The 17,212-nt window shown below is 32.6% G+C and overlaps 2 protein-coding genes across 2 annotated transcripts; both read right to left on the bottom strand.

The window, feature by feature from the left end:
- Nucleotides 1-48: 48 nt before the first annotated feature.
- On the bottom strand, nt 49-5,794 carry LOC149558948 (L-type lectin-domain containing receptor kinase IX.1-like). The gene is made up of 4 exons (XM_089831151.1): nt 5,617-5,794; nt 5,316-5,415; nt 418-1,664; nt 49-314 (listed from the first exon to the last, which is right to left on the bottom strand). Exons 1-4 carry the CDS (start codon nt 5,792-5,794, stop codon nt 49-51), a joined length of 1,791 nt encoding a protein of 596 aa, XP_089687277.1.
- Nucleotides 5,795-9,455: 3,661 nt separating this feature from the next.
- LOC149558947 (L-type lectin-domain containing receptor kinase VIII.1-like) lies at nt 9,456-10,859 on the bottom strand. The gene is made up of 2 exons (XM_089831150.1): nt 10,437-10,859; nt 9,456-10,367 (listed from the first exon to the last, which is right to left on the bottom strand). Exons 1-2 carry the CDS (start codon nt 10,857-10,859, stop codon nt 9,456-9,458), a joined length of 1,335 nt encoding a protein of 444 aa, XP_089687276.1.
- Nucleotides 10,860-17,212: the final 6,353 nt, after the last annotated feature.

Raw genomic sequence — 17,212 nt, 5'->3', positions numbered from 1 at the left:
TAGGCGGATAAGGCAACAGAGAAAATATACAAAACCCAACTATATTTCTTAAGGATAATTTCTATAGATCTCAAATGAAGTTTCGACAACAACTGGATAGCTTGAAAATGCCACAGATGTGTTATATTTTTCAGGAATGCTATCTACAAATGAAAGTGGTCCGTACATGAGAAGGTCCAGTATGCAATAGATGTTGACAAGAAAAGGGAAACAATTGTGTTCTTCAAGGCTGTGATCAATCGGCCGCCTCCCGCAGGCAATTTCTAGTGTAACCTCCCAAAAGCTGTACACATCAGCTTCTGGACTGGTTTTCCCTATTATGTAGCACTCTAGAGCAACATACCCCCGTGCCCGCAACCATGGTCGTATGGGAATCCTCCTAGTCACATTCCATCAGTCTTGCCAAACCAAAATCACCCAACTTGGCATTGAAATCAAAATCCAACATTACGTTGCTTGCCTTCACGTCTCGATGAACGACACGCTGGTCCCACTCTCCGTGGAGATAAACAAGAGCAGAGGCAATATCATAGGCAATACTATATCTTCGGCTCCAATCAAGCGTATTCTCCTGTTCCCCAAAAATGTGTTTATCCCGATTCCCATTTGGAGAGTACTCGTAGACCAGAAGTAACTCTCCCTTTTCGTGGCACCATCCTAAAAGCCGCACAAGATTACGGTGTCTCAACCTGCTGATTGTTTGAACTTCGGAGACATACTCCTTTCTTCCTTGTCTCAATCCTTGAGCTATTCTTTTCACAGCCAACGCGTCCCCTGTGCCGGGCAGGATTCCTTTGTAAACGCTGTCGAAGCCGCCTTGTCCAAGATTTTCTTTCTCGCAAAAATTTCTTGTCGCGGCACTGAGCTCGGCGTAGGAAAAGCTTCGGGGGCAATGAGAACAGCATTCGTCGAGCTCTGGATCGCTCTCTTCCCTAGCCTTACCTTCTCTTCCCCTTTTTCTGAAATACTGCCACCAGCGAACAACTATGAAGCCACATAGGACCACAATAATGAAGAACACGCATATCAAATAAACTTTCACAGAAAATCTATTTGCATTGCCATTTCTAAGTAATTCACCAGGAGGTCCGACTTCCCATGAATATTTAGAAGTAAAATTCCAAACTTTTACTATGTGTGTCTCTGTGTACTCTCCAATGGCAGCCGAGAAGCCAATCTTGATGTACTCTGGTGGACAGTTGCTCAGATCTATTGTGTGGTTAAATAGAGGGATTTTGGGTTTAGAAGAATTATACCAGAGAAAGAAGTGTAGAACCTTTTCTACACCGTCATAATCCACCCAGGCATCCCATGTCGCGTTTGTGAGATTTTGGTTTGTAGAGCGATTGAATAGACTAGATGTATTGAGCGGAAAAATCAACTTCGAAAAAATGTTATTGACGTTGATCCCAACATGATTGTCATCAAGATCCCAATCGTTGTTGTATGTATCAAACTCCACAGCAACCATCTGATAAGATGATTGTTTAAAGCTTTCCTCATTAAACAAGCCAAGAAATCCACCATAAGCGTCCTCTGGTGGTTCCAGTTTGAATGGTGCCATGAAGAGCGCAAGTCCATCTCCATGATTATCGTATATTTCGTTGTTCAGATCAATATTGAATTGAAAGTAAGTTGAAAAATTGGCCAGAGCCCTAGTAGACCTATTCCATAGCGGAATACGGTCAGTATAATATGCCCAGCCGAAACTATTCTTAAGGTTCCCTGATGCTTCATTTCATGTAAGCTGCAGGGCTCCTTGATTACTCTATTGATATGTGGCATCATTTTTCCTTTCTATACCTGTTAGAGGAGGGAAGCTAAAAGTAACGTTTCCTACATGCGATGATAATAGGAAAAGAGCAACATAGGTTAAGAAAAGGAAGGCCCGTGGAGGGTGAGTGAATTTAGCCATCCTAATATGTGATTTAGAGGGTCTCTAAGGGTAATTTGTTAGCAATTATATTTTGTAGTACCTTTCATGGGAAGAAGGCTATTGCAATTGTTCAACCGATTCCATTTCGAGATAGGAACGAACACATAGGCCTCTCTCTTCATTATTATCTTACAGGATTAGGACCTGCCAATTGGTTAGTCGGGATGGACCTTGGACGGCCCGCAAATTTCATCGAGCTCTTCATGGACGTAGGGATCAGAGCCCAAGAAAACTCTTTTTGATATCAAGCAACGTATAATTCTTGGTGGAAATCCTTGTGGATATTCTAACGAAGTACAAAATAATTGTAAAATACATGGGCTTCTCGTTTGATATTCCATTTCAGTCTTTATGAAGGCAGGCGGGCATGGTGCACAAGACGGTGGATAGTATATAAGTCGATTTGTTTCTACAAATTGTTAAATGCCTCGTTAGTTTGTTCTCTCTAGATAACTAACTAATTTTATGATTCGGCATTTCCTAGAAAACACATAGAAGTTAAGCATTTCTTGCAGTTGGTCGGATGATTCCATTTTGGCCTACCAAAGATTTTGACATTATCATTCCCCCTACACAACATGCAGTGGATTCACAACAATAAAATAAGCTTCTCTAACTATGGACAAGATGGGCCAGCCAATGATAACATACAATCAGCCTACTGTGTTTAACTGTCATACAAATAAGCAAAAAGAAAATGAGTACATATCAAAAATGACCTATTAAGTTGTTTTAGGACCATAAAATGCATTTTTTAATGTAAAAGAACATTAAATGTTTTACACATTCTTTTGAAACCTTTGGACACGAGTTTCCTACGAAAGAGCATGATCTTTCCAGCATATGGAGCAACCATATGGGCTACTATTCTATCTCCTATTTTTTCCTATAATGGGACCCCAAATACATGGATCCAAGGGGTTTCTAGATTTCTCTATCGATATATATTAAGAGAAGAAAAGAAATCTAGCCTTTATGGATTCATCATAAATCATAATATGATCGTCTATAAGGAAAGGCCTCTAACTTAAATCTTTCTCCATTTTTCTAGAATTTAAAATTTGCCTTCTTTATTAACAAATGATTATATTGTAAAACCCTCTTAGCAATATCATAATTTGACTTTCTATGGAAAAATTGTCCTCATTATCAATGATTAAGTTCTTGTAATTCAATTGACATGTATTTTCTTCTCCTTTGCACAGGTTGCTAGGATCCTTTTACTTACAAGAATTCTTTTCTTTTCTTTAGTTTCTTCTATGCTATTACTTTAAAAGCTTTTTTTGATCTTGATGGAGCCTACTTTTTTACAGAATTAGAGCTCCCATCTTAGCATAATGATTCAAATTATTAAAAAAATTGGACAATAAGCATGGAAAAAACATCAAATATAGAAATGATTCATGAAGTTATGATGCAGGTGCATCATAAGGACATCTTAAGAAGTCTAGGAATGGAATTGAAGATAATGCATACAGCATTGAACTTTAAATTGGATGAAAATTTACTTGTAGGTACTTGTGATAACATGTAAAATGAGGGAAGACTTGACAACAATCATGGCTATAGTGTTGTTCAAGATCGCATGGTTCTTGCAAATGTTAATGGAAGCTTAGGGGCATACCAATTTAGTTGTATTAATGAGGAAGGACAAATGGAATCAGTAGGACTTCTAATGGAAATTTTAATATCATAGAAACTAGAATTACACATATTGTAAATAAATATTATTTTCTATGTGTTAAGCTTTACAGTCTCAGACAATAGGAGTATTTAACATGCTTGACTTGTAAGTATATGTGCACTCTTGTGAAGAGAAACAAGCCTGTATATGACATGTGGAGTCGAGAGGGCATGAAGAGGAAATCAAGAATAGTAGCAAAAACATATTCATAGGCTGGCAACAGTGTAATAGTTCCAATAATGTCATGCTCTATATGCAATGATATCAAGCAACGTATAATTCTTGGTGGAAATTCTTGTGGATATTGTAACACAGTACAAACTAATTGTGAAATACATGGGCTTCTCATTTGATATTCCATTACTAATTGTGAAATTGCAAACAATTACCATTATTAATGTTATTTTAAAATAGCTTTGTAATGTAATTTTAATAATAGATAGAGGAATATAATCATTGATTCAAATAATCTAATGAAGAAGTCAGATTAATTAATACTATAATATCTAAATTCTAAAAATCTAATGTTTTGAATGAAGAGAAAGAAATAGAAAGAAATCTGCAATTGAGTAGAATTTCTAATATAACAAAGTTTCTAAGAAAACTTAGGGAAACTATGCAGATTTCAAAATAGGAAAAAACTACACAATAAAAGTTTCTAAAATGGAAGAAATACAAATCTACAATGTTTCTAATTGAGAAGAATTTCTATTCTATCAAAGTTTCTAAGAAAAATTAAGGAAATTATAGAGCTTTGAAAATAAGAAAAAACAACAGAATAAAAGTTTCAAAAATAGAAGAAATCAAAACACATAAACATACATACTCAGAATAATGATCCTGTTGCTCAATCCAATGTTGAATAGAAATCATAATATTGATCCTGTTACTCAATCCAATGTTGAATAGAAATCATAATATTGATCCTGTTGTTCAATACAATGTTGAATAAAAAAGAAAATAGGCTCTTGCCATATATAATGTTGATGTGTGATGGTTAAACTTCAAAGAATTGAAAACATGTAACGTGTAAAAATGGAGCATAAGGTAAGACATTTGGTTTTCTTGTCATAACAGATTATTGGCTTTCTTCTTGCTCGAGTGAATGATGAAGAAATATATTTAGAAACGTCTAAATGTGTCTTCACACTATCAGCAATAAACTGTTATTTGATGACGACTCGACTGGACCTGACGTTTGCAATTATGGACTCGCAGGACGCGTGTTTAGTGTTTGGAAATATCGAAGCGTTCGTACCAAAAATACAGTGTGGTTAATGAGGGAATGGGAAGCATCAGTGTTAAGCATTTCTAGTCAAGTCCGAATGGAATTTCAATAAAGGACGTGGTATAACTATTCAACTACCTGTCAATTTGTTTCACAATATTAGATTGTTTACAACAAAATGTGCTCCCATTGTAGAAGCCTCTTGGCTTAATTAATGCCTCTTAGAGAAAAAAAACTGACAAGGCATTAAAATACTATACGAAAAAATGGATGTCTATGATATCCAGCATTTGTGGACCATGCCTATTTGCCTCGAAAAACACTGAACTAGTGGAACGTCACAACAAGAAGCTCCGAGAGTTTACACTTGTTCAATGTTTTTCATTCATAATGGCCAAAGGCATTCCACGAAATATTTTCAATGTCATCCACTACAAAAATTTTCGTGGAATGCCTTTGGCCATTACGAACGAAAAACATCGAACAGGTTGAAACTCTCAGGGGTTCTTGTTGTGACGTTCAATGAGTTCAGTCTTTTTCGAGGCAAATAGGCATGGTCCACAAATGCTGGATATCATAGACATCCATTTTTTCGTATAGTATTTTAATGTCTCGTCAATTTGTTTTCTCTAAGAGGCGTTAATTAAGCCAAGAGGCTTCTACAATGGGAGCACATTTTGTTGTAAACAATCTAACATTTTGAAAAAATTTGACAGGTAGTTGAATAGTTATACCACGTCCTTTATTGAAATTCCATTCAGACTTGACCAGCAATGCTTAACACTGACGCTTCCCATTCCCTCATTAACCACACTGTATTTTTGGTTTGAACGCTTCGATATTTCCAAACACTAAACACGCGTCCTGCGAGTCCGTAATTGCAAAAGTCAGGTCCAGTTGGGTCGTCATCAAATAACAATTTATTGCTGACAGTGTGAAGACACATTTAGATGTTTCTAAATATATTTCTTCATCATTCACTCAAGCAAGAAGAAAGCCAATAATCTGTTATGAAAAGAAAACCAAATGTCTTGCCTTATGGTCCAATTATACGCATTACATGTTTTCAATTCTTTGAAGTTGAACCATCACACATCAACATTATATATGGCAAGAGCTTATTTTCTTTTTTATTCAACATTGTATTGAACAATAGGATCAATATTCTAATTTCTATTCAACATTGGATTGAGTAACAGGATCAATATTATGATTTCTATTCAACATTGGATTGAGCAACAGGATCATTATTCTGAGTATGTATGTTTATGTGTTTTGATTTCTTCTATTTTTGAAACTTTTATTGTGTTATTTTTTCTTATTTTCAAAGCTCTATAATTTCCTTAATTTTTCTTGGAAACTTTGATAGAATAGAAATTCTTCTCAATTAGAAACATTGTAGATTTGTATTTCTTTCATTTTAGAAACTTTTATTGTGCAGTTTTTTCCTATTTTGAAATCTGCATAGTTTCCTTAAATTTTCTTAGAAACTTTGTTAAATTAGAAATTCTACTCAATTGCAAATTTCTTTATATTTCTTTCTCTTCATTCAAAACATTAGATTTTTAGAATTTAGATATTATAGTATTAATTAATCTGACTTCTTCATTAGATTATTTGAATCAATGATTATATTCCTCTATCTATTATTAAAATTACATTACAAAGCTATTTTAAAATAACATTAATAATGGTAATTGTTTGCAATTTTTATAATTATATGTTTAATTTTTAATTTTTATTAATGAGTAGTAATCTTTTTAATAGATAGATCAATTTTAATATATAAAATTTTAGATTATACTATTTTTCATGTTATATTGTTAAAATTGAAATATGCTCTCAAATTATTGATATTAGAAAACCTTTTAAATTTGTTTAGATTTATTTACTATGTGGATTAATAATAATAATTATTTGCAATTTTTTATAATTATATGTTTTACAATTTTTAAAATTTATTTAAATAAATAATTTGTTCTCGAGAAATATATTAGTATAAAATTATGATTTAGTTAAATTAATATTCAAAATATTTTAGCAGGAATAAAAAATGTAGTAGTAGATGGGTTGAACGTTGTTTTTAGATTTGATCTTGTAAGATTTTAAATCTTTATATAAGTGTTGCATTCTATGAACTATCATCATCATGTTGAAGAGTAGTAGATAGATTTTAGATCAACAAATTATATAGTATGGGTCATGTGAACTATTATCATGATGTTAAATAAAAGTAGATGAGATTTATATCAATTATAGCTCCTACAAACTATTATTAAGATTTTCAACAAAAGTAGAATAATTTTTATTCAACTAATTATATGCTATAGGTCCTATGAACTATTATTGTACTATTAAATAAAAGTAGATGGATTTGAGGTTAGCAATTTAAATCTAATACTTTAAGGAAACTCTTAAATAAAAATAGGAGTTGTTTTTTTAAGAAATAGAAAATTGAATTGAAACCAATCCATTATATAGTTTATCAAACATCCAAGTTTAGTTAAATAAACATAGATACACATGTACAATTATAATTAATTTATATATTTATAATGCATGATACATTAATTTTTATTAATGAGTAGTAATCTTTTTAATAGATAGATCATTTTTAATATATAAAATTTTAGATTATACTATTTTTCATGTTATATTAATTGATCAATATTATTGTATTGTTGTTATGCATCTTTTGAGAATAGACTTATGGCCAAATAATTTCTTATTGCTTGATAATAAAAGAAAGTTTAAAATTATAGGTATCATTTAGTTATGTATTTTTAAAGAACAAAATTTATGAAAAATAATTCTTAAAAACTTTGTTAGAATAGAAACTACATGGTCTCTACCTTGTCTTGTGATGTATGTAAGAAGTAGGTCCTAGGCTTTGATATAATCTCTAACATTTTGTTCAAATTTTCTCAAATTTATAAATTTCAACCTTATATTAAAATATATTAGAAAAGTTCAATTAGATCTATCAACTAAGTCTGAAAGATTAATACACATTTAAATGAAATGATGCATCAGGAAATTTAAATTTTATATTTAAGAATGTCTTTTAATTTTTATAAATTTTATTCTACTTATAAATCTCAATTTTAACGCCTATCAAAATATGAAGAAAAAAAAAAAAAAAATTCATGAAATGTTATCTATTTTCTCCTTAATATTTGAAGTTAGGTTTTATTATTAAATTTTTAAATCAAAGATTAGAACATTATATAAATAATTTTAAGAAGATATAAGTTTTTTGTTAAAAGAAATTAAATGTGTAGAATTATGTCAATAAGAAAGAATCAAAAAAATCTTCTTCTCTTTCAAATACCAATTTATTGCTATATATGCATAGCTTAATTCTTGTCATTTTGATACTGACCATTTTTTTTATAGATATCAGAAAAAAATTAACTATCGATGCTCAACAAAATAATTCTGAGAACACTATCACAAGCCCACTTCTTCCGAACGACTTGGTGCTATCAAGCCAAATTGTTCAAACTTATTTGGATAGATTGGGAACAATCATTTTTGAGTCTTGTAAAAAAATTCCATATGAAATTCACAATGCGTGCTTTCATGTTTGAGGTGTCCAAGATTCTCAAATCTTGCAGATGGGACTATACAAAGGAAATTCATGACGCATGGAAGAAATCATTTGGGTTCTTTGAATTTATGAAAGACATCTACTCTGATGAAGAGCACATGGATGGCAAAAATAACCTTTTCCTCAGTGATGAATTCCACATGTTTTTACATCACTATAATGAAATCTAGGAGTCATATTATTTGACATTATCAATTTTTTTTATTAATTTGTTTGTTCAACTTATCAATTTTGATGAACGTATGTTATTTTTCCTTTGTCTTAAATAAATTTAGTATTATACATACAAGACTATTTGGTATTTATTATATTTGTAGATCTTATCTACACAAAAAAGTTCCTCCTATATGTATTTGTGAATTATTAAACTATTAATTAGAAATGAATAAATATCTATCTTATCTAAACTGCAATGCCACTAAATTAATGTGATATTTTAAACCAATTTTATAAAAAATAATTTACTAAATCTACTATTTTTTTAATGTTTAATTACAAATTTATTTCATAGAAATGAATAAATCAAGTATGAATTTCCAATCGGATCAAGAAAGAAGACAATTTCAAATGGAGCAACAAAGAGCATACCAGAGAGAATACCAGAGAGAGTATCGTAGACGACGACAAGAACAAATGACAAAAGCTGAAAGAGTAGAAGAAAGAAGAAGGAAAAACGAAGTCCGACGACTAAATTATGCTAGAAGAAGGGTAGGATTGCTAATACAAGAATTGGAATTACAAAATAGGGATAGAATTACTCGTCAACGAACATCTGATGAAGTATCTCATTTTGAAACACAAGGGAGACATGAAGTTGATTTTGAATCAAGTGAGAGGTACAATCAAGCATTACCTGTATTTGTGGAAATGAGTCACCAGAATGAAAATTCAAGAACAACAGAGCGTGTTCTTGAAACACCTCATCCTACAAGCCAAAATAGGATAAATTTAGGTGGACAAGGCAATAGAGAAAATATACAAAACCCAACTGTATTTATTAAGGATAATTTCTATAGATCCCAAATGCAATTTCGACAACAACTAAAAATGCCACAGATGTGTTATATTTGTCAGGAATGCTATCTACGAATGAAAGTGGTCCGTACATCAGAAGGTCCAGTATAAAATAAATGTTTACAAGAAAAGGGAAACAATTGTGTTCTTCAAGGCTGTGGTCAATCGGCTGCCTTCCGCAGGCAATTTCTAGTGTAACCACCCCAAAGCTGTACACGTCAGCTTTTGGATTGGTTTTCCCTATTATGTAGCACTCTGAAGCAACATAACCCCGCGTGCCCACCACCATGGTCGTATGGGAAGAATCCTGGTCATGTTCCATCAGTCTCACCAAACCAAAATCACCCAACTTGGCATTGAAATCAGAATCCAACATTATGTTGCTTGCCTTCATGTCTTGATGATCGACACGCTGGTCCCACTCTTCATGGAGATAAACAAGAGTAGAGGCAATGTCACAGGCGATACTATATCTTCGGCTCCAATCCAGCGTATCCTCCTCTTCCCCAAAAATGTGTTTATCCAGACTCCTATTTGGCAAGTACTCGTAGACCAGAAGTAACTCTCCCTTTTCGTGGCACCATCCTATAAGCCGCACAAGATTACGATATCTCAACCTGATGATTGTTTGAACTTTGGAGACATACTCCTTTCTTCCTTTTCTCGATCCTTGAGCTATTCTTTTCACAGCCAGCGCCTCCCCAGTGCAAGGCAGGATTCCTTTGTAAACGCTGCCAAAGCTGCCTTGTCCAAGCTTTTCTTTCTCACAAAAATTTCCTATTGCGGCACTGAGCTGGGCGTAGGAAAAGCTTCGGGGGCCATGAGAAGAGCATTCGTCCAGCTCTGGATCGTTTTCTTCCCTAGCCTTACCTTCTCTTCCCCTTTTTCTGAAATACTACCACCAACGAATAACTATGAAGCTACATAGGACCACAACAATGAAGAACACGCATATCAAATAAACTTTCACAAAAAATCTGTTTGCATTGCCATTTCTAAGTAATTCACCAGGAGGTCTGACTTCCCACAAATATTCAGAAGTAAAATTCTGAACTTTTACGGTGTGCGTCTTTGTGTACTCTCCAGTGGCAATCGAGAAGCCAATCTTGATGTACTCTGGTAGACAGTTTCTCAGATCTATTGTGTGGTTGAATAGAGGGATTTTGGGTTTAGAAGAATTATACCAGAGAAAGAAGTGCAGAACCTTTTCTACACCGTCATAATCCACCCAGGCATCCCATGTCACGTTTGTGAGATTTTGGTGTGCAGAGCGATTAAATAGACTGGATGTATTGAGCGGAAAAATGAACTTCGAGAAAATTCTATTGACGTCGATCCCAACATGATTGTCATCAGGAAATGAACTTCGAGAAAATGAATTCCACATTTTTTTGCATCATTATAATGAAATCTAGGAGTCATATTATTTGACATTATCAATTTTTTTTATAAATTTGTCTATTCGACTTATCAATTTTGATGAATGTATGTTATTTTTCCTTTGTTTTAAATAAATTTAGTATTATACATACAAAGTAGGGATAGAATTACTTGTCAATGAACATTCGATGAAGTATCTCATTTTGAAACACAAGAGAGACATGAAGTTGATTTTGAATCAAGTGAGATGTACAATCAAGCATTACTTGTATTTGTGGAAATGAGTCACCAGAATGAAAATTCAAGAACAACAGAGCGTGTTCCTAAAGCAGTTCATCCCACAAGCCAAAATAGGATAAATTTAGGTAGACAAGGCAACAGAGAAAATATACAAAACCCAACTGTATTTCTTAAGGATAATTTCTATAGATCCCAAATGCAGTTTCGACAACAACTAGATAGCTTGAAAATGCCACAGATGTGTTATATTTGTCAGGAATTGTATCTACGAATGAAAGTGGTCCATACATTAGAAGGTCCGATATGCAATTGATGTTGACAAGAAAAGGGAAACAATAGATTTTCAGCTATAAATAATATGATTCTAGGGCCACAACTTGAGGAGCTTGCGAACTTGACCCAAGTTGAGGAAATGCTAATTGCATGTGTCAGCCCCATACTTCAAGTTACACATGCTACAGGCGGTCAATATAAATATAAACGGCATAAAATAAGTTTCCCACAAAATATAGAACATGTTTCCAATATATTGCCACACACAATAGATAATTTGCCAATTATTATTGTTAGACGAAGAGATCAATGTGGAACAAACTATAACTTTACTGTGAATAGGGATTGTGTTTACAAAGCACTCAAATACAATGTAGAGCATGATAAAAAATTTTCAGATGTCCAAATTAATGAAAATACTCTCAATGATCTACCTAGAAATGTAGATGAAAATATCTTTGCCAAATTAAAGACAGTCTATATGGAATTTGATTCAAATGCAAATGAGATTATTTTTGTTGGTCCAGTCATGGAGTCAGATGAAGGAAATATAATAGATCATACAACATCAATGGCTTCAAGACCACCTAATTCCCAAAAAGAAATGGAACTTATTCGTGCATGGGTCAATAACCCTGATGTGAATCCAACATCATTGATAGATTGGCCAAGTATAGGTGTATCTCCCATTAATGAATATGTGACATTAGGATTACTTGATATGGCATTTCCAACATTGTTTCCTGATGGAAGTTGTGATTGGTTAGCCATGGTTATGGTAGGTTTATCTTCACGAATTTGTGAAACATCTGATGCGTTATAGGGATCATCGTTTTGGAAAACATCCCAGATTTAGATATTTTGTATTTAACATGATAATGAGACATCGTGCACAAAACTCATCAACAATGTTTGTGAAAAGAAACTTTAAAGACATGCCCATTACCATCCATGAGTTGCGACAACATATGGAAAACACACCCCACTCCAATCTAGAAAATAAATTGATGTGGTTTGGGACATCATTAAGGGGAACACGGTCATATTGGACTAAATCTTGTGCAGAATTGACAGATTTGCTTCATCAAATTGGTACTCCTACAATATTTTTCACATTAAGTGCAACAGATATGTATTGGCCTGATTTGCATTCACTTATGCTAGGAACAATGCCAACTGATCCACAAGAACCTTAGAATTGGAGAAGACAAAATATTATTGACTATCCTCACATAGTTGCACACTATATGCAATTAATAAACTCAATGTTTAGAAAAGAGATTCTAGAAAAGGGAATGAATGTCAAGGACTTTTGGTGTAGATATGGATGGCAACATACGAGGTCCCCGCACATACATGGATTCATATAGATTGAAGGAGCACCTGATGTGGATAAAATTTACTGGTCAAATGAGGAGGAAAGAAGAAGTGTTGAAAGATATTTTCACTCCATTGTTCATCCATGGAACCCTAGAAATGATCCTCATCAATGAAATATATAGGCATGTTAATCAATTTATATATATTCATGTAATGTGATATTAACTAGTGTACTTATCTTTTCTTACCTTCAATTGTAGGCATTGGTCAATTTTCAACAACATCCATGTCTCAAAAACACAAGATAGCTTGCAGAGGTGGATTTGGACCGTGACTATGAGGAAATATTAAATTGTGTGGAGCGACACACGATTTGTAAGGAGGGTGCATGCCTACGAAAAAAAGGGAAAGATGGTTTGCAGGTAATTATTTCATCCCAATGAATATTTACTAAATATATATAAATAATTACTACAAAATGATAGAGCTTAATATAATATTTCTTACATGGAGTGTAGGTATAATGCTCCTTGGCCATTAAACCTGGGGGGATCAAAATTATATGAAGACATGGAAATAGGGGGAAAGAAATTTGAACCAATGAGAAATTATGATAGAGTCAATTCACATAATCGCCACATACTACAATTATGGAGAGCAAGTATAGATTGGCAACCTGTTCTTTCCAAACATGCTGCCATAAAATATATCGCCAAGTATGCAACAAAAGTAGAGAAAAGCTCATAAACATGCCAACAAATGTTGATGTGTCTATCGAATATGAAAAATCCAGATGATTTAGTAGCACGGGCATATAGGAGGCTTCTAACTAAGACAATTGTAGAAAGAGACATTGGTACTCAAGAAACTTGCCATATGTTATTAGAGCTTGCATTAGTGGAGTGTAGTAGAAGATTTGTCAATCTAAATGTCTCACTTGAGATGTTCAAACCTGCAACTCTAAATAATGAAAATGAAAATGATGAAGAGAATAACAAAGAACAAACAAAATCTTCCATTGATGGTTATAAAAAAAGGCCATTATGTATGGAAGGTGTTACATTAATTAATGTAGCTAGATCATGGATATATAATCCTAAGAGAAAATGGGAGCCTGCGGGAAAAGCTGCAATTGTTAGAGTATTTCCTAGGTTTGTATCTATCCCTTCAAGTGAATCAGGTAAATGGATTGAGTTTTCTTTATCAGAGTTACTTCTCTACAAGCCATTCAATGATATTGAACAGGATATTGGTCATGATGATGCCTCTATCATACAAAGTTGGGAGACATTCACTTACAACCCTTGGCATGTTCAACGTATAATGTCTGCAGAAAATGTTGAAAACCCAAATGATTATGAAATTGAAGACAATGAAGATGTCCATAGAACTACTACAAAACATGAATGGGAGATTATATCTAGGTTGCACCAGGGTTAAAATATACATTTCTTAGAAATAGACATGTTGGGGAGAAGAGATTTTGATAGACAAAAATATTGGTCTATTGATTATCAAGGAGAAGAGTACACATCCAGAGCAATCAATTTCATAAGTAACATGAAGAATCATGGGTGCCTTATCTATGATGAAATTCCTCAATGCATAAACTACATGACCCTTGGTGAGAAACAAAAAAAGGTAGTCAACATAATCATGATGCACTACCAAAGAAATCAAAATGCAAAACCATTGTTTTTGATAATTCAAGGAATAACATGAACAGGAAAATCATATCTAATTGGTGCCATTAGTTAATCTCTTCAAAATGCGGCAATGCCATCCCATTCTACACTTCTATTACTTGCACCAATAGGAATTGCAGCATTCAATGTAGGAGCTTCTACAACTGATTCAAAATTGAAGATCCCAATAAGAGATTTTTCTCAACTGGAAGGAGCAAGACTCACAAGTTTTCAAGAAGAAATGTCACATATAAAATATATTTTGATTGATGAAATGAGCTTCATTGGTCAAAAAATATTGGAAAATATAGATTCACGATTGCACCAAGCATTCCCACAATTTGCACATATAAGCTTTGGAGGTAAAGATTCTATTTTTGCATCATGAATGGCTAACTCATGTGTGAAATATACTATATTTGAATCAAATTTATGAATTAATACATAGTTTTTAAAATAATTATTTTCCTCAATTGTATTTTAGGTGTATCTATAATATTGGTGGGAGATTTGGGCTAGTTGCCTCCTGTCAATGATAGAGCAGCATATGACAAAAATGGGGGCACAAAGTGGCTGTGGCAAGAATTCAAGATTGTTGTCACATTAGATAAGATATTTAGACAAGATGGGGAAGATATTGACCAACAAATATTTCGACAACTTTTGACGAATCTAAGAGATTGAAACCCACAAATTGATGATTGGAGGTTGCTAATGTCAAGGACCCCTATCAACATAGATGTTGCAACAAATTTTGAATTTGATAATGATGTTCATTTGTTCTCAACAAATGAAAATGCTCATTCTCATAATAAAAAAATGCTACATTCATTGAAGCATCTCATTGCACGTTGTGTTGCACCAAAAGTAGGTACTATTAATACAATAGATGACTATTCAAATGATGAGCTTGATCTAGAGTTGTTAATATGTAAGGATTCAAGGGTAATGCTAACTTTAAATGTATGTATAGAGGCTAGTCTTTTAAATGGGGCTCTTGGATACATTCGAAAAATTGTCTACAAGCAAGGTAGTGCTCCACCTGAGCCTCCAACATATGTGATGGTTGAGTTTGATGGTTATTCAGGGTTACCATTCAAAGATCATAATCCAAAGATAATTCCAATACCACCAATACAGAAGGGTAGAACACTTCAACTGCCATTGACGTTGGCATGGGTATTGACTATTCACAAATCTCAGGGACTAACTCTTCCTAAAACAACAATTGATATAGGACCAAGAGAAGGAGCAGGATTGACATTTGTGGCAGTTTCACGTGTAAAATCTCTCCAATGTTTGAGAATAATGCCTCCTTTCACATATGATCATTATGAGAAAATGAAAAGTAGACAAATTTCCAAGCACAAGGATGAAGAAAATAGACTTTAAGTGCCTTGAAGATAGTTGATGTGATATGTTATTCTTAAATGTTGTGTCTCTAAAAATCTTTTTGAACACATTAGTATTTTGTTTATAACACTTCCTTCTATATTCAATGTTTTAAAAATGTCTCTATTATACAATGATAAATGATAAAAAGAACTTTCTTCATTTTAATTTATTCTATTTTGAGAAATCCTATCTTTTTTTCATGATATTTTATTTTTATAGATCTTAATTAATTGTAATGATGTATTAAGTAATAATTATATCTTAACTAATTCTACTTATGTTTTAAGTAATTATTGTACTGATTCATTCATTGATATCACTTTATGTTTACAAATTATATTTACTTTTGCTTCAATGTCTCTTAATATTTGATGACAATATTATGGATAACTTTTCTTTATTTAAACTATTAAATAAAAGATTCATTATATAATTTGAAGGAAAAAAATTAATGAATATAATTTACTTATTCTAATTATCATTCAATATTAATTTGGTTTTGTTTCATAATTTTAAAATTAGTGAACTAAACTTTATTTGTATTGACTTCATTTAGTCTATATTTAAGTATAACTGCTACATTTAATTTGTGTGTTCTGTATTTGATTATATCTTATAATGGTTTTATATATTTTTTTATTGATATTTGTTTAAAATTTTGCAGCATATCATTTGAGCTATAGATTCTTCTATTGGAGAGTCAAATATCATTGTTATGAGTCCTGCTACTTCCATAACCTCAAATAATTTCTTTGAGATTGATTTACATAAATGCAAATGAATAATCCGGGAATCGTGCTCACATATAATCAAAGCTTTGGAGAATGCTGAATTGTCAATTGATACTGTTGATGAACTAGAAATAATGGAAATGGTAGATGTTGCCAATGTTATGCGTGACACATCTACAAAAACAAATGCATTTCCAAAAATGATGAAAGAAGTCTACCACGATCATTGCTCTAATAAAGGTCGCAACACCATCCTTATCACTAAGCAATATGTGATGCAGCTACATCATTATGGAGAAATTATCTTTTTTTAGTTTCTTCTCATATTTCCTATACTTCATCTGAATACTTCTACTTGGGCTTATATTTCCTATTTCATCTATGTAATTTTTATGAACAACAACATGAATAAGTTATTTTCACTATTTCATCTATGTGAATTTTGTGAACAACAAAATAAATAAATAAATTCCACTCTTCAAATGATGTTTAAAGGTACACTTACGATATTTGATGTTACATTTTCTATGCATAATCACCAACACTAATAATAATATTTATGGAATTGCTGACATTGATATGTATATTATGTATAAAATTTATGCTCTTATTCATATGTTAGATGCCATATTATCTATGCACAATCATTAAAACTAATAATAAACTGTATAAAAATATAAAATTGATACTGGCCCTTTAAAAAATTAACATTTTAT

This window comes from Cupressus sempervirens, chromosome 5 (genome assembly GCF_028749045.1).
Source record: "Cupressus sempervirens isolate cs-2001-9-10 chromosome 5, ASM2874904v1, whole genome shotgun sequence".
Classification (NCBI taxonomy): domain Eukaryota; kingdom Viridiplantae; phylum Streptophyta; class Pinopsida; order Cupressales; family Cupressaceae; genus Cupressus; species Cupressus sempervirens.
This window is presented reverse-complemented; position numbering and strand designations above follow the sequence as displayed.

Excerpts from the sequence above, each read along its gene's own strand:
- LOC149558948 (XM_089831151.1), bottom strand. The coding sequence starts at position 5,794 with ATGTGTCTTCACACTGTCAGCAATAAATTGTTATTTGATGACGACCCA. Across the intron at positions 5,416-5,616 it reads GTCAGTGTTAAGCATTGCTG|CATTTGTGGACCATGCCTAT; the intron begins GTCAAGTCTGAA and ends TATGATATCCAG. Across the intron at positions 1,665-5,315 it reads CTGTTCGATGTTTTTCGTTC|GTCTACTAGGGCTCTGGCCA; the intron begins GTAATGGCCAAA and ends GCTATGGAATAG.
- LOC149558947 (XM_089831150.1), bottom strand. The coding sequence starts at position 10,859 with ATGTGGAATTCATTTTCTCGAAGTTCATTTCCTGATGACAATCATGTT. Across the intron at positions 10,368-10,436 it reads CAAACAGATTTTTTGTGAAA|TATTTCAGAAAAAGGGGAAG; the intron begins GTTTATTTGATA and ends CGTTGGTGGTAG.